Consider the following 26,456-nt stretch of genomic DNA (forward strand, 5'->3'; position numbering starts at 1 on the left):
CCCCCCCCCCACCCCCATTAGATGATTCATTGAAACCTTCTGAGGTATTGGTTCTGGGTGTGGCTTTGAATCAACACAGGTTACTGGCAGATACCGTAAACAACAGATCAGTCGGATGACAAACTTGATTTCATTAACGGCTGGGAAGATGCTTGAGCTGTCTAAAACACTGCTGCACGTAAACCTTTATATCTATTTTAAAAGAGTTTGTTAAACATTTTCAGCCTTCCTTCCCATAAAGCATACTGATACCCGGTGGAATGGTCAAGGTTTCAATGACAAATGGGTGAAACCCCCAACTAAGCCATGATCTAATTGGGAGGGGCTTCTGTGGGCTGGGATACTATAACCCGCCCATGTGCGTTTAATAAGTACCGTTGTGTTTGCCGCTTAGCTCTCAGAACGACTCAAGACAGCAACGTACGTTAACTGCCTGCAGCAACAGAATTCAGAATGGTATCGATGGGACTCCAGATTCTGGGCATAGCCCTGTGTGTGATCGGATGGCTGGGAGCCATCATAACCTGCGTTCTTCCCATGTGGAGGGTGACCGCTTTCGTTGGAAACAACATCGTGGTGGCGCAAATAATTTGGGAAGGTCTTTGGATGAACTGCATTGTTCAGAGCACCGGGCAGATGCAGTGTAAAGTGTACGACTCCCTGTTGGCGCTCTCGCAAGACCTCCAGGCTTCCAGAGCTTTGACCGTCATTGCCATTGTGGTAGGAATCCTGGGCATCCTCATCTCCATTGTGGGAGGCAAATGCACCACCTGTATAGAAAACGAGGTAACGAAAGCAAAAGTCACAATTGTATCGGGAATTGTCTTCATCTTGGCTGGAGTGCTGACCCTGATCCCGGTGTCCTGGTCAGCGAACACCATCATCAAGGATTTCTACAACCCACTGGTCACCGACGCCCAGCGGAGAGAACTTGGCGCCTCCCTCTACATCGGATGGGGAACATCGGGTCTGCTGATCCTCGGAGGGGCTCTGCTCTGCTGTTCCTGCCCCCCGAAAGACAACAATGGCTACACCGCGAAGTATTCGGCAGCCAAGTCTTCCGCTAGCAGAAACTACGTGTAAAGAAATAGACCAACATCTCAAGGCAATGTTTGAGAAAGCGAGAACTTTTTTATTGTCGGGCTACTTTATTTGAACTGTGAATATCTCAAGTTTGGACTTGGACACGCGCTTTCTTATCTATAATGGTTAAAACTTCCGTTAAATGGAAGATAATTAAAAGCGCATTGGCGAAATGTTAAGATTAATCTGAACATCGCTGATCTGCTCGTTTTTAGAAGAAAGCGAATTTCAATGTAGAATATTATTGGAAACAAAGGGTTTGGTTATATTTGAAAACTATATTTTCGTTCGATACGATTTGTAAATGAGACTGCTCCCGTTCGACACGTCTTAAGATTTCATTTTGTTAATTGTTTAACTTTACAATTTTAACGTTTCTTTTTCCACTTGTTACCGCGTGCTATCGGGTATCAAATGATTTGAAGTGTAGTTTTGAAATCAAGTTATTCAATACTAAGTGCACGTTTTGTACTATTACAATAAATTTAAAAGTTTGTTTCATTGAGTTGTGAATCGTGCGGTGACTTTTTTTTAAAAAACTGCTCTTAATTTAAATTTCATTTGCAAGTGTCTAATTACTCGCTGCCTGCGGGAGTTGCCATGGCTTTCCGGTTCATTGTTATGGGGCCGAAGATTTGCTTAACAATTTCCCTGTAACCTTCAAAGGTAATCCAGAGGAATCACATGACCAATTCCCTACTGGTAGAACAACTCCGAACTTTTTGTTTGGGAGCGGCTTGCTGAGACTGGGAATGTAGGCGGTGATGCTGGTTTTCTTCGCCGTCCTTTCGTAGCTGCTACTGGTAATGATTGTTTCTAGCTGTCCTTGAAGAGACAGTGCAGTGAAAATGAGTACTGTAATCCGCTAATCGAGCATTATGCGCTCCTTGCAGACATCCACAGAACAACTTGGTGTCTAATCACATTTTCCAACTTGGCCAAAACAACTTTTCCCAGTGGCCACACATTTTAATTCCACATCCCATTCCCATTCTGATATGTCTATCCACGGCCTCCTCTACTGTAACGATGAAGCCACACTCATGTTGGCGGAACAACACCTTATATTCTGTCTGGGTAGCCTCCAACCTGATAGCATGAACATTGACTTCTCTAACTTCTGCTAATGCCCCACCTCCCCCTCGTACCCCATCTGTTATTTATTTATATACACACATTCTTTCTCTCTCTTTTTTCTCCCTCTGTCCCCCTTGCCCATCGTCTGGGTCCCCCCCCCCTTCTCCCTGGGCCTCCTGTCCCATGATCCTCTCATATCCTCTTTGCCAATCACCTGTCCAGCTCTTGGCTCCATCCCTCCCCCTCCTGTCTTCCCCTATCATTTTGGATCTCCCCCTCCCCCTCCCCCTCCCACTTCGAAATCTCTTACTAGCTCTTCCTTCAGTTAGTCCTGACAAGGATCTCAGCCCGAAACAGTGACTGTACCTCTTCCTAGGGATGCTGCCTGGCCTGCTGTGTTCACCAGCAACTTTGATGTGTGTTGCTTGTTTCCCGATTTTTGAAAGTTTGATATGGCCGCAGTAAAACTGCGCAAGTGACCATGTGCTCGGGAGGAGAATTCCAGAGGTGAAGGTAGAACCTCCAAAAGTGGCACTATTATACTGCAGATTAAGCGTAGAGTTAGTTGGAGATGTGGAACATGGAAAAGGAACTGGAAATGAGGTTGATGTTTTTAGTCAAACCTTTACCTTCTATTTTATGTAATAAAGATTAAAACGTGACAAAGATTTAGTGCCCAAGGGGAGGCATGGTGCACGGTAGGGTAGGGGTTAGTACAATGCTTTATGCAGTAGTACCAGCAACTTGGGTTCATTTCCTGCTGCTGCCTGTGAGGAATTTTCATGTTCTCCCTGTGACTGTGGATTTTCTCTGGGTGCTCTGGTTTCCTCCTAAAGATCTACTAATGGGTAGATTCATCGGTTGTCATAAATTGTCCCATGATTAGCCGAGGATTAAATTGGGGTGTTGCTGGGTGGTGTGGTTCAAAGGGCCTGTTCTGTATCTCGATGTATCAACAAGAGGCAGCCAGGAGAGTCTGGGAACATGGGTTAGAAAGTAAACACTATGGCATCAAATACATAAGCTGAGGTTAATACATTGGAGCTAGTGGAGATATATTCAGTATTGAGCTCAAGGTACTGTCTGCACGAGACAAATGGTAAATACCATTCACAAGTTGAGTCCCATGTTCTGTTGGTTGCCTCAATGAAGAGAAGCAAAGGATAAGCTTTGAACAGTATATTAAGACCAAGGTTCTCTACCACCTTGGAAATAAGAGGCTGCGGCTTCTGGAACCTGCAGCGATGTTGGTCGTCCATTTGCCTCTACCGCTGCTGCCTGACCCACTGAGGTACTCCAGTATTTTATTTTCTGATTCCTCTATCAAACCACTCCTCTTTGCTATCTGCCCCCCTCCCCTTCTCTCACCTTGTCTCTTGTTTGCCTGCACCTATTGGAATCCATAAGGAACTCATAGAAAACATGAATTCCCTTCCAGATCTGAGAGCCACCTATAATGATGATGGCTGTTATTGATGAAATTCACCACTGTCTCTTGTGCACCAATAGAGCCTAAAAACATTCCTATATCTCAAACCCGGAATCATGGAAGGAAATCCAGTTGAGATCCTTTGATGACCTTCAGTAGACTCTACAAAGTAACAGAGAGACCACGAATACACTCTCTGCAAAAATAGTAAAAAGTCAGTGGTATGATAGGCTATAAATATAATGTCAATATCTTTCTCAAGCTAAAATCCCCAGAATTGTGCTTCTGACTATTCAACCAATTCCAATCAACAGATGTTTATAATCCTCATCAGAGTCCAGAGAATTTTCATGCTCTTTCTCTCTGGGCCTCTTGGGTTTCCCTGTTTTTTAATATCCTCTCACATCCAAAAGATCTGTTAATTGGTAGAACAATTGTCCTTTGTAAATTCTCCCACATGAATATGGGTAGTTGGTGAATCAGGGTGGGGCTCTGATACGTAGGAAAGAACAGGTCGCAGAGTAATAAGTGAGGATAAGGGACATGGATTTGTGCTGAGAACTGGCTTGGACTCCTACCAAATCAGAAAAAATGTAAGAGAACAACATCCCAACTAGCACTACCTGTAGAAAATTCTGCAGATCCTGCATAGGACTATCAGCCCATAAACTTGGAGTAAAAGCAAATTATCTTTAATCCTAATGGAGCAACAGACCCAAAATCCCTTGGCCCTTGGGCTCTTGAACCATAGGGGATGGCTTCACTCGACTTCACTCACCTTATCACTGAACTGTGCCTACAAACCATGGACTCACTTTCAGGGACTCTTTCTCATGTTCTGGATATTTATTGTCTATTTATTTATTATCATTATTTCTTTTTTTCTTTTATATTTGCATGGTTTATTGCCTTTTGCATTGGGTGTGGTATTTCTTTGATTCTATTATGGTTATTGGAGTTACTGATTACGCCTGCAAGAAATTGAATCTCAGAGGGTGACATATACAGTGTGTACTTTGATAATAAATTCATATTGAACTTTGAATACTGGAGGAACTCAGCAACACAGGCACAATATACACAACGAAATAAGCAGTAAATATTTTGGGCCGAGACCCTTCATCAGGATTGGAAAGGAAGGGACAGAAGCCAGAATTAGAAGATGGACAGAGGGGAACGAGTCCAAGCTGGAAGACGATGGGTAAAACAAGGTGAAGGGGAAGTTGGGGAATGAAGTAAGTTTGTGGGAGGTGATAGGTGGATGAGGTAAAGGGCTGAAGAAGAAGCAATCTAATGGGAGAGGACAGTGGATCATGGAAGAAGGGGAAGGTGGAAGGGAATCAGAGGGAGGTTAGAAGAGAAAGGGGAGAAGGTAATGAGAATGAGGAATGGAAAATGAGAGAAGGAGAGACGGGGTGAAATTGCTGGAAGTGAGAAATCAATGTTCATGCCATCAGGTTGGAAGTTACACCCATAGTCTACTGTTCTCTCCTGTGAAGATTCCTTCTTCTTTAGCCTGATACCTCTTCTAGCAATCCGCACCCAGATTCTTACTTCATTACCCTTCCCCCACCCACCCACCTGGTCTCACATATTGTTTGTACTCCTTCTCCTCTCCCTCACCTTCTTGTTATAGCCTCGATCCCCTCCTTTCCTTTTGAGTCCTAATGAAGGGTCTCAGCCTGAAATGTTGATTGCATTCCCCTCCATAGATGCTGCCTGGCTTTCTGAGTTCCTCTGGCATTTTATATGTGTTGATCTGGATTCCCAGCATCTGCAGAATCTCTTGTGCTCTTGATCCTGGTGGGACTGCTTTGGAGGGGTTTCTCAAACACAGGGCCTGACACTAGGATAGATTCGGAACGGAAGCAGACAGCATTAGTGAAAATTTGGATATATAACTATAAACTAATATTGGGTTTTTAACTAAGAAACAAACATGACAGCAGAACTATGTAGAGTCTGTTTCACTTTCAGATACTGATGGAAAGAGATATGGAGATGGTGGCTGGGGAAATAGATAGATACTTTATTGATCCCAAAGGAAATTAGAGTATCACTGTAGCATTGCAAGTGTACAAGTATACAAATATTGGAAGAGAAGTAAGAAAGAATAAAAACTAAGTTAGCTCAAACAGTCTAACAGGAGGGGGTCATCACTTCCCCAGCTATAAGTTGACTCATAGAGCCTAATGGCTGAGGGTAAGAATGGCCTCATATGGTGCTCTTTGGAGCAGCGCATTTGTCTTAGTCTATCACTAAAGGTGCTCCAAGATGGCTTGCAGAGGGTGAGAAACATTTTTCAGGATTGCCAAGATTTTCCATAGAGGCCTTTGGTCTACCAAACTGTGTCCAGTTTGACTCCTATAACAAAGCTTGCCCTTCTAATCAGTTTATTGAGCTTGTTGGCATCACCTGTGTTGATGCCATTGTCCCAGCACACCACCGCACAGAAGATTGAACTGGCGACAACAGACTGGTAAAACATGTGAAGGAGAGGCCTGCATACTCCAAAGGACCTCAGGAAGTAGAGGTGACTCAGACCCTTCTTGGACACAGCCTCTGTGTTGGTGCTCCACTCAAGTCTGTCATCCAGGTGCACCCCCAGGTATTTGCAGGTCCTTACCACATCTGTGTCCTCACCATCAACAGTAACGGGGAGCAGGGCAGGCTTAGTCTTCCTGAAGTCCATCACCATATCCTTTGAGTAAATGAGTTTGAGAAAGAGAATGTTTTCCTAACGGTTATATGGAGGAAATTGCCGCTGATCCAAGACTGGATGTCAAACAAGCATTTTCACAATTTAGGTGACGTGATCATGAGAATGGTGGTTAGAAGCTGGATTCATCAATGTATGCAGCGCTCCCAGACGTTCCGCTGAGGGGCAATATGTAGGGTGAGTCAGCATAATTAAGGGTAATTGGCAATTGAATTACCATTGTCATGTACCAAAATACAGTAAAAGGCTTTGTGCTGCATGTTGTTCAAGCAGACATTTCTATATAGCAGTACATCATATTACGAAGGGAAACGATAACAGATTACAAAAGAAGGTGCAGAGTTACAAAGTGTTACAAGGAAAGTGCAGTGCACGTAGACCAATAAGAGGCAAAGACCATGATAAGCCAAACTGAGAGGTCAAGAGCACATCTTTATCAGGTAAGAGTTTTGTTCATGTGTCTTGTAACAGCAAGATAGAAGCTGTCATTGAATCTGATGGAATGTATCTTCTGCCTGATGGGATGTAGAAGAAGGGAGATTGACAAGGGTGGGAGGAGTCTTTAATGATTTTGGCTGCTTTCCTTCGGCTGTGAAAGTGTAGGCAGAGTCAACGGAAGAGTGGCTAATTTTTGTGATCGACTGGGCTGTAGTCACAACTCTCTTGTAGCTTAGGCAGAGCAGCTGCCACACTAGGCTGTAATGCATCTGGACAGGATGCTTTATAAAGTTCAAAATAAATGTTATTATCAAAGTACATATATGGCACCATATACAACCCTGAGATTCAATCTTGTGGGTATACTCAATAAATCTAAAGAATAGTAACTATAACAGGTTCAGTGAAAGATCAACCAGAGTGCAGAGGACAACAAGCTGTGTAAATGCAAATATAAATAAATAGCAATAAATAATGAGAACATGAGCGGAAGAGTCCTTGTAAGTGAGTTTGTTGGTTGTGGGAACATTTTAATGATGGGGCAAGTGAAGTTACGTATAGTTATACCTTTTTGTTCAAGAGTCTGATTGTTGAGGGGTAGTAACTGTTCTTGAACCTGGTGGAGTGCATCCTGAGGCTCTTGTACCTTCTACCTGATGGCAGCGGTGATAAGTGAGCATGACCTTGGCGATGGGGATCCCTGATGATGGATGCTGCTTTCCTATGACAATGTTTCATGTACGTGTACTCAGTGTTTGGGAGAGTTTTACCTGTGATACATCTGGATAGGATGCTTTCTATGGTGCGTCATAAAAATTAATGACGGTTATCATAACATGACACATTTCTTTAGCATATTGACGTAGAAGTGCTGGTGTGCTTTCTTGGTTTTATCTACGTGATATGACTAGGACAAATTGTTGGTGACATTTACACCTAAGAACCTGACTTTCAAACAACTCCACCGCTGTCCCACTTCCTAAAATCAATGACTAGTTCTTTTCTTTCACTGACATTGTGGGAAGAGTTATTGTGATGATACCAGGCTCCTAGGCTCTCTATCTCCTTCCTGTTGTTGCCTGAGTTTCAGCCCGCTATGGTGATGACATCTGTGAAGTTGTAGATGGAGGTAAAACAGAATATGGCCACAGAGTTGTGAATACATAGAGTGTAAAGTAAAGGGCTAAGGACACAGCCTTGTGCGGCTCCAGGTTTGAGGATAATTGTGATGGGGGTGTTTCTGCCCTTCCTTACTGATAGTATGTTGATCAGGAAGCCAACGATCCAGTTGCAGAAGGTAGTGCTGAGATTTAGGATGAGGAGTTCAGAGATAACCTCTGTTTTGTGAGGGTAACCCAATGAGTAGAAATTCACCTTAAGTATTACCAGAGCATGTCAAAAGCTAGGTGTGCTGAAGCAAGTGGTTCAGTTCCTGATACCCAAAACCTTTCCACTACTTATAAGTTACATATCAAGTGTGGATACATTCGCTTGCCCGATTAATTGCATGTCTGACTAATCTCAACAAGCTTAAACCAAACATTTTATCTCATGTCTGTGTGAAGGATTGTGTTTTGCACACAATGATTACGTCTTCTCCTTTTCAAAAGTGACCACATAAACAGCATTGTACTAATTGTAAAGCACATGATACAGTATACTGAGTTCTGAAAGGCACAATATAAGGACAAACTTTCCCTTAGCTGACAGGATGCTTGCATATTTGAATTGGAATCTTGGGGGGGTTTTGCACACAAATAATTGTTTAACAGCATACCAATCTGAAAACATGTTGCATTACAAATATATTTAGTTAATTTTTAGTTAACTGCTGTTTTAGATTTATGAGTTGGCTTCACAGAAATTTGTGCAACAGTTGGCTCAAGAATTTCAAGGATATGCCTCACAAGTTGAATTGTGGTGGGAACATTTAAACGAAGGTTAAGCCAGAAAGAATGAAATCTTTTGTAACTGTCATGAGAGATGAATTACAGTTTGCACAACAGTGCAACAAGAAAGAGTAAGCCTTGCAGGAGATAATGTCACAGTTAGCATAATGATTGTAAAAGAGGCCAGGCTAACATTAGCTGAATACGAAAAGATAAAGGACGTAAATACCATGACCAAACTTTAATAATTGGGTTAGACTGCTATGGATTAGAAAAGTTAGAAAGGAAAAGACTATAATGACATGTAGGTATAAAATCTGCTAGATAAACTACAGAATCAGAAGGAACAGCTCTGTCTGGAAGAAAAGAATACATACATAGGGTCAAAAATGGCAGTAATACTGGGTCTGAGTGCTTTAAAAAAGGACGGTAACCATGAGTTAAACAATATTGAAAATAGGGAAACTCAGATGAGATTGAGGAACTCAAGAACACTGGGAAAGGTTACCATTATGAGAAAGTATGCGCTATACAGCCACAAAGACTGCAAGAATTAGCATGGCCCAATTAGCATTTACCCAGGGTGTCTTTGTGCTTCTTATGCAAGTTTCCCAATACCAGCGCTTTGAGTTCTCAGATGTAGTAGGGGTGCTGCATTTTGTCAAAGTGGCTTCAAGAATATCCTTGAATCCTTTTGTTTTCTTAGTAATCACCTCCCATACCAGGGCTCAAAATAGAATGTCTGCTTTTTGAGTCTGATGTTAGCCTCACAACCTACCCAATGCAGCTGACTAAATGTAATTAGCACCTCACTGCAGAAGACACTGGCTTCAGTGTGCTTAAATTGCCACTTGATTTGGAGCATTTTATGTTGATGGCTCTTGCGGATTTTTGTCATCTCTTTGAGGAGATTTATACGTAATCTGTGACTCAGAAATTTTTTTAGAGCGGTAAAGATCACTGCGGTCCAAGATCATGAGCTTTTAAGGCCTTGATTTTTAAACATGATTTCCTTCAGTTGGCCAAAGATTATCTGGTGCATTGAAAGTGATAATAAATCTCAATGGTGAGAATTGACTCCTGAGAAATGGGAATTTACATGCTGTGCTTTCTAGAGCCCTGTAGTGAATGTTTATGCTTTGCTGAATGAGCTGGTGATGACAGGAAGTTTGGGATTTGACACGACAAATTCAAATACAAACATACTGCTGAAACAGGCCTACTGCAGTCACCATTTTCCTGGCCTTACACTCATCTCTGGACAGTAAAAACACCTACTTCTGCTCTGCCTTCAATACTATTATTCCAAGCAAACTCATCACCAAACTCTAGACCCTGGGAGCCAATGCTTCCCTTTGCAACTGGATACGTGACTTCCGCACAACAGACCACAGATAGTAAAGACAGGCAGCAACACTTCTGCCATGATTATTTGAAACACTATTGGTTGTGTCCTCGGGCCTCTACTCAACCATCTGAATACTCATGACTGGATGGCCCAATTCTGCTTTAACTCTAACTAAAAGTTTGATGATGTGTCAGAGTACAGGAAGGAGATGCAGATCTTAGTGACATTGTGTTGTGACAACAACCTATCCCTCAATGTCAACAAAAAAAACGAGAGCTGGTCATTGACTTCAGGAAGGGGACAGTGCACATGCTCCTGTCTACATTAACAGTGTTAATAGAACATAGAATAGTACAGCACAGTACAGGCCCTTCAGCCCACAATGTTGTGCTGACCCTCAAACCCTGCCTCCCATATAAACCCCCACCTTAAATTAAGTTTGAGAGCTTCAAGTACCGTGGAGTGAATGTCGCCATAGTCTGTGCTAGTCCAACCACATACATGGCATGGCCAGGAAAACTCATCAATGCCTCTACTTCCTCAGGATGCACAAGAAATTTGTCACGTCCCTGTTGATTCCTACAAAATTTTATTAGTGCACCTTAGAAAGCATTCTATCTGGATGCATAACTGCATGATGTCACAACCATTCTGCGTGTGACCACAACAAACTGCACAGATTTGTGGGCACATCTCAGCATATCACAGAAACCAGCCTCTTCTCCATGGACTCTGTATGCACTCCTCACTGCCTCAGTAAAGCAACCAGCATAATGAAAGATCCAACCCTCCTGCCCTGGAAACTCTCTTTTCTCCCTTCTGCCATCAGGCAGAAGGTACAAAAGCTGAAAGCATGCACAAGGCTTAAGGACGACCTTTATCACATTGTTATAATGATTCCCAATGAGATAGACCCTTGACCTCACAATCTACCTCTTTATGATCTTGCACCTTATTGTTTTCCTGCACTGCACTTTATCTTCTTGTTCTACCTCAATGCACTATGTTTTGATTTGTATGAACAGTAGGCAAGACAAACTTTTCACTGTATAAAGACTAGATTAGCTTCATTTGTCACATATACATTGAATCATACAGTTAAATGTGTTATATGTGTCAATGACCAACAAGGTCCAAGGATGTGCCGGGATCAGCCTTCACCACTGTATCCATGCTTCTGGTGCCAACATAGCACGTCCATGGCTCCCTAACTTTAATTGCACATCTTTTGAACGTGAGAGCAAACCAAAGCACCTGGATGAAACTCACACGGTCACAGGGAGAAAATACAAATTCTTTACAGACAGCAGCGGGAATCAAACCCCGATCAGTGATTGTTGGCGCTCAAATACATTGCACTAACCACCAAACTACCATGGCATCTTAGTACATTTGACAATAATAAACCTGTTCCAATTCCAGTTGAATATGTACCACAGCTCAAAAACTGAGGCTTGGTTCTCGAGTGGAATCAATTAAGGTTGAACGGTTTCCCACTGGGCTCTCGATTAACTCCACTCCAGCAGGAGGTGTGGTTCAGCAATGGTACAAGAAAGATTGAAATATGTTGGGCAAAGATATAACCTTGCTTGACCAGAGTCTGTGCTGAAATTAGATTTGTTGAGGATCCATTAGTTACACCCATGGTTTGCATGCCATCTCGAAGCAGAGATAAGACGACAATGAGTTTTGGAGCACCGCCAAATTTGAGAAAAATGTTCCATAGCTTCTCCTGACTGTCAGGGCCAATGGTCTTAGCAATTGGAAAAGACCATTTGTGGGGGCTGCTCCCTGTATTTCTCCTGGAGTTTTCCCCTGTATCTTTTGATGTGTTAAAGATTTACAGAGTATTTCTTTGGTTACTGGTAGGAGTTAGTTGAGCAGGACTACTCTTCTGTGGTCATATCTGCCTCCTTTCCAGACGATGGTCTCAGTTCCAACATTTCAGGCATCCCCAGGATTACCATCTTCTTCTCTGATACAGACAATGAGCTTGTAAATTTTTGACTAAATTTCATGTTCTCTATAAATATATATAATTTTATTTGTTTTTATTTTCTTTTTGTATTTGTAGAGTTTGTTGCCTTTTGCACATTGATTGTTTGCCTGTCTTGTGTGTGGTTTTTCATTGATTCTGTTGTGTTTCTTTGCATTTACTGTGAATGCCCACAAGAAAATGAATCTCTGGGCAGTATATGTACTTTGATAATAAATTTACTTTAAACTTTGGAACCAGGTGTCAGGTAAAGCAAGAGGCACATTGCAAACACATACCAGAATTACAGAAGTGACAAGTGATGCAGGGAACAGTTACACAGTGTTGAATATATATAAGAAACAGTTGGAGCATAGAGCGAGTGTGTAACATGAAGTGTTAATTTACTGCTGGCTGAAAGCTGCTTCCGCAGTGCTGGTTGTTGATTGGCCGGTTCGAAGGATATAGCAGCTCTCTCCCATTGGCTGGCTTCCACACCATGGCACCAGCTTCTGGTCCTAGGCACTCAAAAGAACAAGAATAGTTTATGTGAGAGCTGTGGTCTCATTTGCTAGGGGCTTTCTTCAGACTGAAGGCATGACCAGTTCCAGAGAACCCCTGGTAAAGTGTGCTGCATATAGGGGGACCCGCACGTACACTTAGCTTAGTAAACACAAAATAATCTGCAGATGCTGGGGTCAAAGCAACACTCACAACACGCTGGAGGAACACAGCAGGCCGGGCAGCATCCGTGGGAACAATGAGTCGACGTTTCGGGCCGGAACCCTTTGTCAGGGCTGTAGAGGGAAGGGGCAGAGGCCCTATAAAGAAGGTGGGGGGATGGTAGGAAGGAGAAGGCTGGTAGGTTCCAGGTGAAAAACCAGTAAGGGGAAAGATAAAGGGTTGGGGAGGGGAAGCAGGGAGGTGATAGGCAGGAAAGGTGAAGAAGGAATAGGGGGAAACACAATGGGTAGTAGAAGGAGGCAGAACCATGAGGGAGGTGATAGGCAGCTGGGAGAGGGGGCAGAGTGAAATAGGGATAGAGGAAGGGAGGGGGAGCGAATTACCAGAAGTTGGAGAATTCTATGTTCATACCAAGGGGCTGGAGACTACCTAGACGGTATATGAGGTATTGCTCCTCCAACCTGAGTTTAGCCTCATCATGGCAGTAGAGGAGGCCATGTATGGACATATCTGAACGGAGTGGGAAGCAGAGTTGAAGTGGGTGGCTACTGGGAGATCCCGTCTGTTGTGGCGGATGGAGCGGAGGTGCTCGACGAAGCGGTCCCCCAATCTGTATCGGGTTTCACCGATGTAGAGGAGGCCGCACCGGGAGCACCGGATGCAATAGATGACTCCAACAGACTCACAAGTGAAGTGTTGCCTCACTTGGAAGGACAGTTTGGGCCCTGAATGGTGGCAAGAGAGGAGGTGTAGTGACAGGTGTAGCACTTACACCTACAGGGATAAGTGCTGGGTGGGAGATCCGTGGGGAGGGACCGGTGCGGCCTCCTCTACATTGGTGAAACCCGACACAGATTAGGGGACTGCTTTGTCAAGTGAGAGTTACAAGGAAAGGTCTGAAGGCAACACTTACCATTCAAGAGCGTCAGGGGTATGAGGACAATGTGAAAATCCCCTGCATCAAGTAGAGGAAGGAAGTGGGGTCTGTCCAAGGAGTGAAGGAAACTATTGAGGTGGAGTTCCTCTGAGTGCCCATTCTAGAGAAGATTGCCAAGTTTACCAACCTTGAGGGCCAAGTAGATTTTGCAGAGAGTGAAGGGGAGGCAATGTGTAACTTTATGTTTGCCTTGATGGTGAAGGAAATTAAAAAGACACCATCATGTGCATTTACAAGAATTTCTGCCACAGGAGAGCAGCATCCATCATCAAGAACCCCCACCATCCCAGCCATGCTGCCATAGGAACATGGCACAGGAGCCTTAGGTCAACGCCACCAGGTTCAGAAGCAATCATTACCTTTCAACCATCAGGCTCCTGAACCATCGTGGATAACTTCACTTACCTCAACACTGACTGATTTCACCACCTATACATTCACTTTCAAGGACTCCACAACTCATGTTCTCAGTATTATTTATTTACTTAATTATTATACATATATATATATCTGTATTTGAAAGTTTGTCTTCTTTTGCACATTGATTGATTGTCAGTCTTTATTTATATGCAGTTTTAAAGTTGATTTCATTGCATTTCTCTGTATTCCGGTGAATGTCTGCAAGAAAATGAATGTCAATATTCATATGGTGACATATAGTAAATGTACTTTGATAGTAAATTTACTTTGAACTTTGAGACAGTGACTATTTACAGCAGACATCTCAAACAGTTAAGGTCTCACTAAACTTGTCTCTGCAAAATATGCCAAATCCATTGACAGTCTCTATGTATGAATGTCAGTGTCCTCCTTCTGATTAATATTCCTAGCAGGAAGGCTTTAGTTGCATTCAATTGGTTGAACACATCAAGCCATGTCAATGCTTGGCACCAGAGTCCAAAGCCACGCATTCTGTACAGGTAGGCAAAGGAAATAATTCATGGATGTTCTCAAAGCTTCCTTGAATGAATATGGATGAATATGAATGAACTCAGGTTGGAGGAACAACACCTTATATTCTGTCTGGGTAGCCTCCAACCTGATGGCATGACATTGACTTCTCAAACTTCCGTTAATGTCCCAGCTCCCCCTCGTATCCCATCCGTTATTTATTTATTTATATACACACTTTCTTTTTCTCTCTCTCCTTTTTCTCCCTCTGTCCCTCTCACTATACTCCTTGCCCATCCTCTGGCCCTCCCCCTTTCTTTCTCCCAAGGCCTCCTGTCCCATGATCCTCTCATATCCCTTTTGCCAATCACCTGTCCAGCTCTTGGCTCCATCCCTGGCCCTCCTGTCTTCTCCTATCATTTTGGATCTCCCCCGCCCCCTCCCACTTTCAAATCTCCTACTAGCTCTTCTTTCGGTTAGTCCTGACGAAGGGTCTCGGCACGAAACTTCAACTGTACCTCTTCCTAGAGATGCTGCCTGGCCTGCTGCATTCACCAGCAACTTTTATGTGTGTTGCTTGAATGAATATGAATCCTCTACCCACGCCTACTGAATAAAACTGAGCATTTGGGATGTCACTAAGAATAAAGGTGGAAACAGAAAAAGAATGTAAGCAGCAGAACGAATCTACTCCTTTGCTGACTATGTGTAATCTGCCCTGCCCCATTAAGCACTTTCTTTCTCATTCATGAACGAGGATGTGGATCCCAGCCACTTTAGAATCAACAAAACTTAATCCCTTTGATCGCCAAGGGATTGTCAAAGAAGGTGCAGTCACATGTGTTGTTAAGGATGTCATACAATGACTTAACTTTATGAACTTTCAATGCATCTGACAAATTTTATTTTGCATACCTATACGTCATATACACATAAAGATCAAACAATAGCCTGAAAAAAACATAATTGACCTGAAGCATTAACTCTCCTTCTCTCTCCACGGAGAGGTGGGGGTGAGGGGTGGGGGAAGAGAGAGGTGGGGAAAGAGAGAGGTGGGGAAGAGAGAGGTGCGGAAGAGAGGTGGGGGGAAGAGAGACGTGGGGAAAGAGAGAGGTGGGGGAGAGAGAGGTGCAGCAGTGGGAAGAGAGGTGGGATGGAGAGAGAGTGGTGGGAGGAAAAGAGGTGGGGGAACAGATGTGGGTGGGGAGAGAGGTGGGGGAGCGAGGTGTGAGGAAGGGGGAGAGGGGGGAAATGGGAGGGTGTGGGAGGTGTGGCAGAGAGGGAGAGTGAGAGGCAAGGAGAGAGAGCAAGAGGCAGGAAGAGAGAGTGAGAGGTAGGGAAAGAGGGCGAGGCATGTAGAGAGTGAAAGACAGAGAGAGGGAGTGGCAGAGAGACAAATAAAGTGGCAGAGAAAGTGAGAGGCAGAGAGGGAGAGAGAGGCAGATGGAAAGAGCGAGAATTGCAGGAAGAAGAGACAAACAGAGAGAGAATAAAGAAGGCAAAAGCTGTAAAGTGAGCTTTGTTAGGCAGGTAAAGCGATGGGAAAAACACAAAAATGGAAAATAGAAGGTGCAGAATGAAGAGCTGCTTGAAATGCCTAGCCGTTCTGACCAAACTCATGGAGAAAGAAAAAGTATATGAATATTACAAATGAATAATCTGCACCAGAAGGTGACAGTTCTGATACAGACTAGCTAAGTTGAATTTGATATTGAGTCCAGTCCAGCTGGATGCAACATAGCCAAATGAAAGATGAGGAGCTGGTCCACTAAGATAGAAAATTAAAGTGGATGGGAACAGAAAGCTCAGAATTGCACTTGCAGATTGAATGCAAATACTCTGTGCATCATCCAGTATATATTTGGTTTCTCCAATGTAAATGAAATCACAGCATGAGCACCCTGTTTAGCACAAGACTGGAAGACATGCAAGTGATTTGTTGCTTCACAAGGGACTATCTTGTTTCCTGGAGGGTGGAAAAAGAAAAGGTACCATGAGAAGGGTTGTGGGCGGTAAAGATGTTAGAGCTGTCCAAAGGGTTGCAAAGGAATCAGTTCCTTTGGAAAGCTAAAAGTAGAGAGGGGGATGGATCTGGTGATGGATGTACGTTGAAGGTGGTGAACATTGCAAAGGATGATCAGTTGAATGCAGAGACTGATGAGGTGTAAGTTAGTGATAAGGGTGTCATGTACCCCGTGACGGGGATAAAGAACCAGCAGAAATAGAAACCACTTTGGAGTCTCGTATTGCTATAAACTATTAATATTTATTAGTAACTATGCAATACAGTAATATAAATGTAGATAAATCAAACAGGTTAGTAATGATTATGTATAAAAGTAAGTGTGGAATATATATGTATGAAAAAAAGCCAAGCTTCTTTAAGTCTAGGGGTAAAAAGATACAGTCTTACGATGTTGAGTAAAGTTCAGTTCAGTTCGTGGTATTTAGTTGAGTAGTGATGGAGAGAGAGAGAGAGAGAGAGAGAGAGAGAGAGAGAGAGTGAGTTGAGTCTTCAGGTGAGCTGATGCCGTCGATCTTCTCGTCGTCCTCTGAAATCCTTTACAAGACACCGACTGTGACTTTAACCAGGGGGACCAGTCTTCTGTGGTGGAGCTATCACCCAGGCGAGGGTGGACACAGAGACAACTCCCCACCAGTCAACCCCTTCTCCTACATTGGAATAGCAATTTGGATCAATCCGCCTGATCGATCCTCCAAAACCCACTTTCTCTGCAGGCACAATGCTCATTCAGTGTCCAGATCATGTGTCCTGAGGTCTGTATCATCTGACCTCCCATTTATTTCACTAGGCTGAGCATCACCTGTCACTCAAAGAGTCCCTCCTTCCTTTGTCTGTAAAGTGCACAAGCAGTCAACATGTCCTTGAAAGTAACATCAACAACCAGCCTTTGGTCACCATAGCAACCTTCTAGCTGCTTGGTGCTGTCTCTAACTCCAAGCTCAGTAAAAAATCCAAAATTACTTCCAATGCCTTAAAGTGACAGTCCAACCATTAATCTTCGTCTCTCTCTCTCTTTTCCAAAAGCAACATATCAGTGGTAAATAACTCTGTCTCTCTCTCCTTTCCAAACAAACCATCAATGATATATGTCTCTCTCCAAACAGTTAATAGGGGTACTCCAGGATCCCCTCACAAGGGTAACTCTAGTCCTGCTCTGTCCATAATGAAAGTCCCTGAGATCTCAGATGCAGGGAATGGATGAAACATGACTGGAAGCTCTGTCAGCTATGGAAGAGGGGACAACCATTGTTCAGAAAGGTACCCCAAATGCAATTGTGTGGAAACCCTTGTCTTTGGAGAAAAGAATACAGAATTTAGAAGAACTGGGAAGAAAGGAATTGAGTCCCTTCTTTCATTTATAGGATGCATACCTTCTACACTTTTTCCCCATTTTGTCAATTTCGACTGATGCTCATGAACTCTGTGCATAAATCCTTTCATTACAACCCACAAAGATATGATAAATACCAGTTTTTAATTAACTCCACCTAAAGGAAACAGAAAACAGGTTGCAGTAAAGGCCTCTGGTGATTTGAGTTGAATTTAAAACAGCTTGAAATGTGAATGTTACTGGGTGGAGGTGAAATTCTTTTGTCCTTCAAGTAGGATATTATTTACAACTGGTAATGCCAATAAAAAATCTTACTGGTATAAAATATATTTAGCTGCAAACACTGATGTCTGAAGGACACAAGTGCTTTTCTAAACTTTCCATCTGGCACTTGAGGTATCAGCAGCATCTGAAAAAAATATAATGGAATCTGGTTCAACGGGAAATCCTTCTTTTTCAGTTATGTGGACAGCACTGAATGCCCGCCCACTGGCGAGGGGATATAAACGCCACAGCAGGTACATTGTCTTCAGATTGTTCCGGGTCTTCTAAGCAGTTAGTCGTACTATTTCTTTCACCCTTAAAGAAGTCGCAGATTGATTCTGCTATCGTTCGAGAATGGCATCAATGGGACTCCAGATTCTGGGCATAGCCCTGTGTGTGTTCGGGTGGCTGGGTGCACTCCTCACCTGCGTCCTGCCTATGTGGAGAGTGACCGCTTTCATTGGAAACAACATCGTGGTGGCGCAGATCATTTGGGAAGGTCTTTGGATGAACTGCATTGTTCAGAGCACCGGGCAGATGCAGTGTAAAGTTTACGACTCGCTCTTGGCGCTCTCGCAAGATCTCCAGGCTTCCAGAGCTTTGACCGTTATCTCCCTTGTGGTGGGAGTCATTGGCATCCTCGTCTCCATCATGGGAGGAAAATGCACCAACTGCATAGAAAACGAGGCAACGAAGGCAAAGGTCACAATTATAGCGGGAATTGTCTTCATCTTGTCTGGAGTGCTGACCCTGATCCCGGTGTCCTGGTCAGCGAACACCATCATCAAGGATTTCTACAACCCGCTGGTCACCGACGCCCAGAGGAGAGAACTTGGTGCCTCCCTCTACATCGGATGGGGAACATCGGGTCTGCTGATCCTCGGAGGGGCTCTGCTCTGCTGTTCCTGCCCCCCGAAAGACGATGGCTACACTGCGAAGTATTCTGCACCTAGGTCTGTTGCTACGAGCAAGAACTATGTGTAATTTGTAAAGAAAAAGATACGAACCAACTTCTCGAGATAAAATCACATTAAGTTTGTGCGTTTTATATTACATTTCCTCGTTGAGGAACGAAGCGAATTTACTGTACAGTTTTTAAATAATTAGTTCATTGTCTTAACCTAGTTGCGTTTGGATTTTCAATCGGGGGTGAATTTGAATTTGTATCTGCACCTACACGCCACGTAACTCCAGGTGCAGCGATTTTTAAATCTGACGAGAATCTGACTATAGAGAAGTTCGTTAACGTAAGGTTTTGACGAAAATTATTTTTTGTTGTAAAAGCACCAATGTTTAGATAATATCGAGTTACAACGACAATGCGTTACCAGTTAGTAAGAAAACCTTCGTTGTTACGTCGTATTTTATAAGTAACTAATACCTGTCGACAGGGGAGTGATGGGATATACCGGCCGCCATTTCGCCAACTGGGAAGGTGGAATTTATAAAATGGGTCTACAACAGCAGTTCAGTCCTTTGAAAGTGTTAATACTATTTTATATTTACTTTGCAACGATGTGATTTGAAATTATAGCCTTATTATTAATCCTGTATCGTTTTCTCATTGCCATATGTTAAAGATTAACCTTTTTCCCATGACTCTTGAGCATTTATTTTCTCGAAGACTTCGGGGACTTGGTAAAATTGTAAATTGGAAGGGCTGAAATAAAATCCAAATTACTTTCAGATTTTCTTGTCAATTTTTTTTCTCGTGGGTGAAAATGTGGGCATTACGACAAAGGGATCAATAGTTAAAAGGATGGGGGTGGAATTTGGATCTACAGATAATCTGTTCCTACTTTTGAGGTATGTGTAAACAACTAGAATAAAAGGGTTCTTCTCTGAAGGCGGAGAACTGAAAGGCAGCGAAATCTGTATGGTACTTTGGTTAAACATGGTGTGTAGACAATAGTTCTGATCTCTGAACAAATATAAATGCAATGGATGTTGCGCATCAAAAATAAAATGGGTAAAATTTAAACCTGGGAAAGACCGAACTAGCTTGGCTGATCTTCTGAAATGGAACACTTTCAAGTAGGCTGTTCGATGTTGAGAGGATTTAATGAGCCAGAGATGTTAACACTTACAGGCGATAACTAGTGGCCCCGACCACTGCTCATGAATCCCTTTATTGATTCAAAACACTTATTTAGCCTGTTAGTTGTAGTTTTGGCTAACCTTAATGTATTGGAAAGATTTTGGCAACAAGTGGGATAGGCTCTAGTAAAGGTGGAAATTATCTCCAATGACATGGATATTTGGCCCAAAGCTAATCGAGCTCAGTTATAACTCCATGTCAAGTAGTTCATTTTCATAAGTACTGTGGTCTGGGACAGAATTGGTGACAAAGAAATAGCGTTGAACTGAAGTACTAATTTTGGTCTTTTCTATATTTAAATGAAGGAAGATGGTATTCACCCAGATTTAGGGGTCAGAGAGAAGTAGTCTGACAGGTTAGATAGTGGAACTGAAAAATGGTTGTGAACTAGAGCAGTGACATTCAGTGTATCGATTGAAAATTATTTTTATTTTGCGTCAAAGCCATAAGGTAGTTTCTAGATCAGAAACAGCAATGAGCTAGGGATAGGTCCTTGAATAAAACTGTGGGATTAGGGGAGAAAAGCCATTACCGGTGAGTATCAGTTGAAAAGATCTGCTAATCTTGCAATTTACACGTTATCTAGACCCATATGCTTTCTTGCACTGTTCTACTACCCCTGCATCTCTGTCATTTGATTTCTTACAGAGATTTGCTTTTTGTCCTTTCCCCTCATATAAAACAATGTTTGATTAAAGGCCATTACATGAAATATTGGTAGTTTTATGTCACCTGAATGCCAGATAAATTAGTTTCTTTTTTAAGATTACAGATGTGTTTGTGCAGAATATAAGGATACGTCTGTCTGTCTAGGTACCATATCCGATGTGGACTTTTGGTGACCATGGTTTTCCATATAGATCTATCCTTCGTTTTTTTTTGGATGACTTCCAAATTTCCTCGATGTGTAGCCACCTGGCTAGGCTTTTGATTTACATAAGCTGAAGTCTTCCTCTAGGTTTGCTCCCCTCAATCTTTCCAGAGAGTATGAGTTTTCCTAGTTCATCTTTCCGCACGATGTGTCCTAGGAATCTGAGTTGCCTTTTTCTTATTGTTGGTATGAGTGATTGAACTGCTTGGGCTCTTCTGAGAACTTCTTCATTTGGTGTGTGTGTGTGGTCCATGATATTTCTAACATTCTCCTGTAGAACCATAATTCAGCTGCTTCTAGTCTCTTTTCCAATGCTGGGGAAATGGTCCAGCATTCACTTCCACAAGTCAGGATAGAATAAATGTAGCACCGCACTGGATATGTAGATCCTAAAAATGAGTGGACAGTATAAGATAGCTCAGTGTTAAAGTCCCTTGATTGTTATATGCTATTGATGAGTTAAAATCTACTTGGGGTATTAGTAAACGTTTCCAAAATGGATAGCATATGTGATGGGAAGGGGAAGTAACAGAGGGCAAAAGCAATACACTGTCTTCTCATTACCACAATCAGGAAAGAGGTAGAAGAGTCTGAGAACCCACAATCAACGATTCAGGAACTACTTTTTTTTTCTTGGTTATCAGATTTCTGAATGGTCCATTGTGGTACTCATTTTTTGCACTATTTAAAAATATGTAATTTTATTATATATTTGTACTGTCCTGCACCTACAAAACAATAAATTTTACATCTTCTAAGATGGTGATAATAAATCTGATCATGAAATACTGGAAACTGGAACCAAAAAAAAACATGCAGCAAGGACTCAGCAGGTTAAGCAGCATTTGTGGAGGCAAAAGGTTTTGGGTGGAGATTGCACCAGGTGATAGAGGCTTTTCCAGGTTAATGCATGTCAAAGAGTCAAGCAAAGTAGGTTGAAGAGCAAGCAAAACAGGACTTTGGCTAGTAAAGGAACCAAAATAGTGAAAGATTGTACTTCAGCTCCTAACAAGGTCCTGAATCCTGATGAAAGGTTTTGGCCTGAAATGTTGACTGTTTTTTCTTTTCCATAGATGCTGATTTGCTGATGCCTGACCTGCTGATTTCCATCCAACATTGTGTGTGTGTGTGTGTGTGTGTGTGTGTGTGTGTGTGTGCGTGTGTGTGTGTGTGTGTGTGTGTGTGTGTGTGTGTGTGTGTGTGTTGCTCAGCGCCCAGGTACGAAACTCAAACTAGAAATATGACTCTCTGTGAAACTGGAAAAACTAGTAGCACTAGTATGTTAGTCACAAATTGCTGTAGTGGGGGAGGAGATGCAATTTTTTTACCCCAAAATGTAGAAGCTACTAAGCAAATGAGCAAGTTTTTAAAAAAACTACCTACATTTTATAGTGAAATGCCGTGAACAATCACTTATATGATGTTCAGAACACCAGGGATTTGGAGAACAATTTGAGGAAACAATTTTTCAGTGAGGTAGTGCTCACTGAAAAAAAAAATGACAGGCATTCATGCTTACACTTGGGGGTAGGGAAGGGAGGGATGGGCGGTAGCAGTGCAAATGAGCTGGCAATCTGGTGTTATGGCTGAATGCATATACTGAGAGCCAGGAGAATAATACAACAGGAAGGAGACTGGAAAAGGAAGAGCAAAATATACGGGGCAAATTATTAGATTTCAGGTGCATGTAAATATTCCCGACAGAGTTGATCACAAATTTTGCAGATTCTGGAAACCTTGTGCAGCACACAGAAAACGTAGGAACCAGCAGGACAGGTAGCATCAATGGAGAGAAATGAATAGTCAACATTCATCACGACTGGAAAGGAAGGAGGCAAAGGCCTGAATTAAAAGATAGGGGGAGGGGGAAGAGCACAAACTGGCAGAAAATAGGTAGGTGAATGGGGGAGGCAATAAAAGGGAATGATGTAAGAAGAGAGATGATAGGTGAAGAGATAAAGAAGATATTTGATAGGATAGGACAGTAGACCTTGAAATAAAGGAAAGGAAGCGGGGAACTAGAGAAACATGATGGGGGAGGGGTAAACAAGGATGAGAGGACCATTTGAATGATGGGAATCAAAGGGGGTGGAACAAGAAAAGCAGAGGGGAGTGGTTACCATGAGTTTGAAGAACTGATGGATGTTGATGTCGCAAACACAAGGAAATCTGCAGATGCTGGAAATTCAAGCAACACACATCAAAGTTGCTAGTGAATGCAGCAGGCCAGGCAGCATCTCTAGGAAGAGGTACAGTCGACGTTTCGGGCCGAGATCCTTCGTCAGGACTAACTGAAGGAAGAGCTAGTAAGAGATTTGAAAGTGGGGGGGGAGGGGGAGGGGGAGATCCAAAATGATAGGAGAAGACAGGAGGGGGAGGGATGGAGCCAAGCGCTGGACAGTTGATTGGCAAAAGGGATATGAGAGGATCATGGGACAGGAGGCCCAGGGAGAAAGAAAGGAGGGGGGGAACCCAGAGGATGGGCAAGGGGTATAGTGAGAGGGACAGAGGGAGAAAAAGGAGAGAAAGAAAAAGAAAAAGAATGTGTGTATATAAATAAATAATGGATGGGGTACGAGGGGGAGGTGGGACATTAGCGGAAGTTAGAGAAGTCAATGTTCATGCCATCAGGTTGGAGGCTACCCAGACGGAATATAAGGTGTTGTTCCTCCAACCTGAGTGTGGCTTCATCTTTACAGTAGAGGAGGCTGTGGATAGACATATCAGAATGGGAATGGGGCATGGAATTAAAATGTGTGGCCACTGGGAGATCCTGCTTTCTCTGGCGGATGGAGCATTGGTGTTCAGCGAAACGATCTCCCAGATTGTGTCGGGTCTCACCAATATATAGAAGGCCACACTGGGAGTGCCGAACACAGTATATCACCCCAGCGGACTCACAGGTGAAGTGTTGCCTCACCTGGAAGGACTGTCTGCGGCCCTGAATGGTGGTAAGGTAGAAAGTGTAAGGGCATGTGTAGCACTTGTTCTGCTTACAAGGATAAGTGCCAGGAGGGAGATTGGTGGGGAGGGATGGGGGGACGAATGGACAAGGAAGTCGCGTAGGGAGCGATCCCTGCGGAAAGCAGAGAGAGGAGGGGATGAAAAGATGTGCTTAGTGGTGGGATCCCGTTGGAGGTGGCGGAGGTTATGGAGAATAATATGTTGGACCTGGAGGCTGGTGGGGTGGTAGGTGAGGACGAGGGGAACCCTATTCCTAGTGGGGTGGCGGGAGGATGGAGTGAGAGCAGATGTGTGTGAAATGGGGGAGATGCGTTTGAGAGCAGAGTTGATGGTGGAGGAAGGGAAGCCCCTTTCTTTAAAAAAGAAGGACATCTCCCTCGTCCTGGAATGAAAAGCCTCATCCTGAGAGCAAATGTGGCGGAGATGGAAGAATTGCGAGAAGGGGATGGCATTCTTGCAAGAAACGGTGAGAAGAGGAATAGTCCAGATAGCTGTGAGAGTCAGTAGGCTTATAGTAGACATCAGTAGATAAGATGTCTCCAGAGATAGAGTCAGAATGATCTAGAAAGGGGAGGGAGGTGTCGGAAATGGACCAGGTAAATTTGAGGGCAGGGTGAAAGTTGGAGGCAAAGTTAATGAAGTCAACGAGCTCAGCATGCGTGCAGGAAGCAGCGCCAATGCAGTCGTCGATGTAGCGAAGGAAAAGTGGGGGACAGATACCAGAATAGGTTTGGAACATAGATCGTTCCACAAAGCCAACAAAAAGACAGACATAGCTAGGACCCATATGGGTGCCCATAGCTACACCTTTAGTTTGGAGGAAGTGGGAGGAGCCAAAGGAGAAATTATTAAGAGTAAGGACTAATTCCGCTAGACGGAGCGGAGTGGTGGTAGAGGGGAACTGATTAGGTCTGGAATCCAAAAAGAAGCGTAGAGCTTTGAGACCTTCCTGATGGGGGATGGAAGTATATAGGGACTGGACATCCATGGTGAAAATAAAGCGGTGGGGGCCAGGGAACTTAAAATCATCGAAAAGTTTAAGAGCGTGAGAAGTGTCACGAAAGTAGGTAGGAAGGGATTGAACAAGGGGGGATAAAACCGTGTCGAGGTATGCAGAAATGATTCGGTGGGGAAGGAGCAAGCTGAGACAATAGGTCTGCCAGGACAGGCAGGTTTGTGGATCTTGGGTAGGAGGTAGAAATGGGAAGTGTGGGGTGTGGGAACTATAAGGTTGGTAGCAGTGGATGGGACATCCCCTGAGCAGGTAAAGTTCTGCTCAGCGGATGAGTTGATGTCATCAGGTTGGAACAGGATATGAGATATCCCTTCTCTAACCTTCATTTAGCCTTTCATGGCAGTAGGAGGAGGCCTTGGACAGACATGTCGGTGTGGGAACTGGAAGTGGAATTGAAATGGGAGGTCACTGAGAGATCCTGGCTGTTGCTGTGCGCAGAGCAAGGATACTCGACAAAGTGGTCCTCTAATCTGTGTCAGTCTTACTGATACATAGGAGGCTGCAGTGGGTGCAATAAACAACACAGACTCACAGGTTCCTTATTTAGAAGGACTGTTTAGGGTCCTGCCTGTGGTGAGGGAGGTGGTGTATGGTTGCAGTGATCCCCGAATACATGCTCATAGTGATAAAACAAATAATCCACAGTTAACAGAGTTCAACAACGTCTCTACTTTCTGAGGAGGCTGAAAAGAGCTGGACTACACACATCAATACTCACAATCTCCTATAGATGTGCAGTTGGGAGCATCACTGTATGGTATGGAAACTGCACTGCAATGGACAAGAGGGCTCTACGATGGCTAATTAAAACTGCCCAATGCATCACCTGTCATGAGCACTTGGGACCTATATGGGGAGCCATACAGCATTGGGCTCCGAGATTTATAGAGCATTTGTATTTGTTTTAAGCTCTTGTGTTTTCTGTTTAAGCTTATTTTGACTGGCACGGGTTTTTTGTGTTCTGTGATTATTTAAGCAGACTCCTGATTAGCTCATCGCTGGGTCCTAGCTTTGAGAATGTTATATTTTGCGGTGGCTCTCAGTTGAGCCATCGATGTTTTGTTTGAACCCTCCAGGCTGGTCCTGGACTTATTTCATAATTTACTGGCATAATTTACATATTACTACTTAACTATTTATGGTTCATTACCATTTATTATTTATGGTGCAACTGTAACGAAAACCAATTTCCCCCGGGATCAATAAAGTATGACTATGAATACACCCAGGTCGTCGTCTTCACATGGGAGTCTGACTTTTCAACACACTTGGTTTCAGTACACTGTGATATCACCAGCACCAGCCTTTCTGCCATCAAGGGCAAATATACAGAAAGGTGCCAGAAGAAGGCCAGTAATATCAACAAAGATCAAGAGTTATGGACTGTTTGTCCCTCTCCCATCAGGAGAGAGGCCACA

At 43.3% G+C, this 26,456-nt stretch overlaps 2 protein-coding genes across 2 annotated transcripts; both read left to right on the plus strand.

The window, feature by feature from the left end:
- Window positions 1-372: 372 nt before the first annotated feature.
- On the plus strand, window positions 373-1,588 carry LOC140187666 (claudin-4-like). Its single transcript, XM_072243193.1, has one exon. It carries the CDS (start codon window positions 454-456, stop codon window positions 1,081-1,083), a length of 630 nt encoding a protein of 209 aa, XP_072099294.1. The 5' UTR covers window positions 373-453; the 3' UTR covers window positions 1,084-1,588.
- A 16,743-nt stretch (window positions 1,589-18,331) lies between these two features.
- On the plus strand, window positions 18,332-19,776 carry LOC140187667 (claudin-4-like). Its single transcript, XM_072243194.1, has one exon. The coding sequence runs from the start codon at window positions 18,445-18,447 to the stop codon at window positions 19,072-19,074; it is 630 nt and encodes a 209-aa protein (XP_072099295.1). The 5' UTR covers window positions 18,332-18,444; the 3' UTR covers window positions 19,075-19,776.
- The last annotated feature ends 6,680 nt before the right edge of the window (window positions 19,777-26,456 follow it).

This window comes from Mobula birostris, chromosome 25, assembly GCF_030028105.1.
Source record: "Mobula birostris isolate sMobBir1 chromosome 25, sMobBir1.hap1, whole genome shotgun sequence".
Lineage (NCBI taxonomy): Eukaryota > Metazoa > Chordata > Chondrichthyes > Myliobatiformes > Myliobatidae > Mobula > Mobula birostris.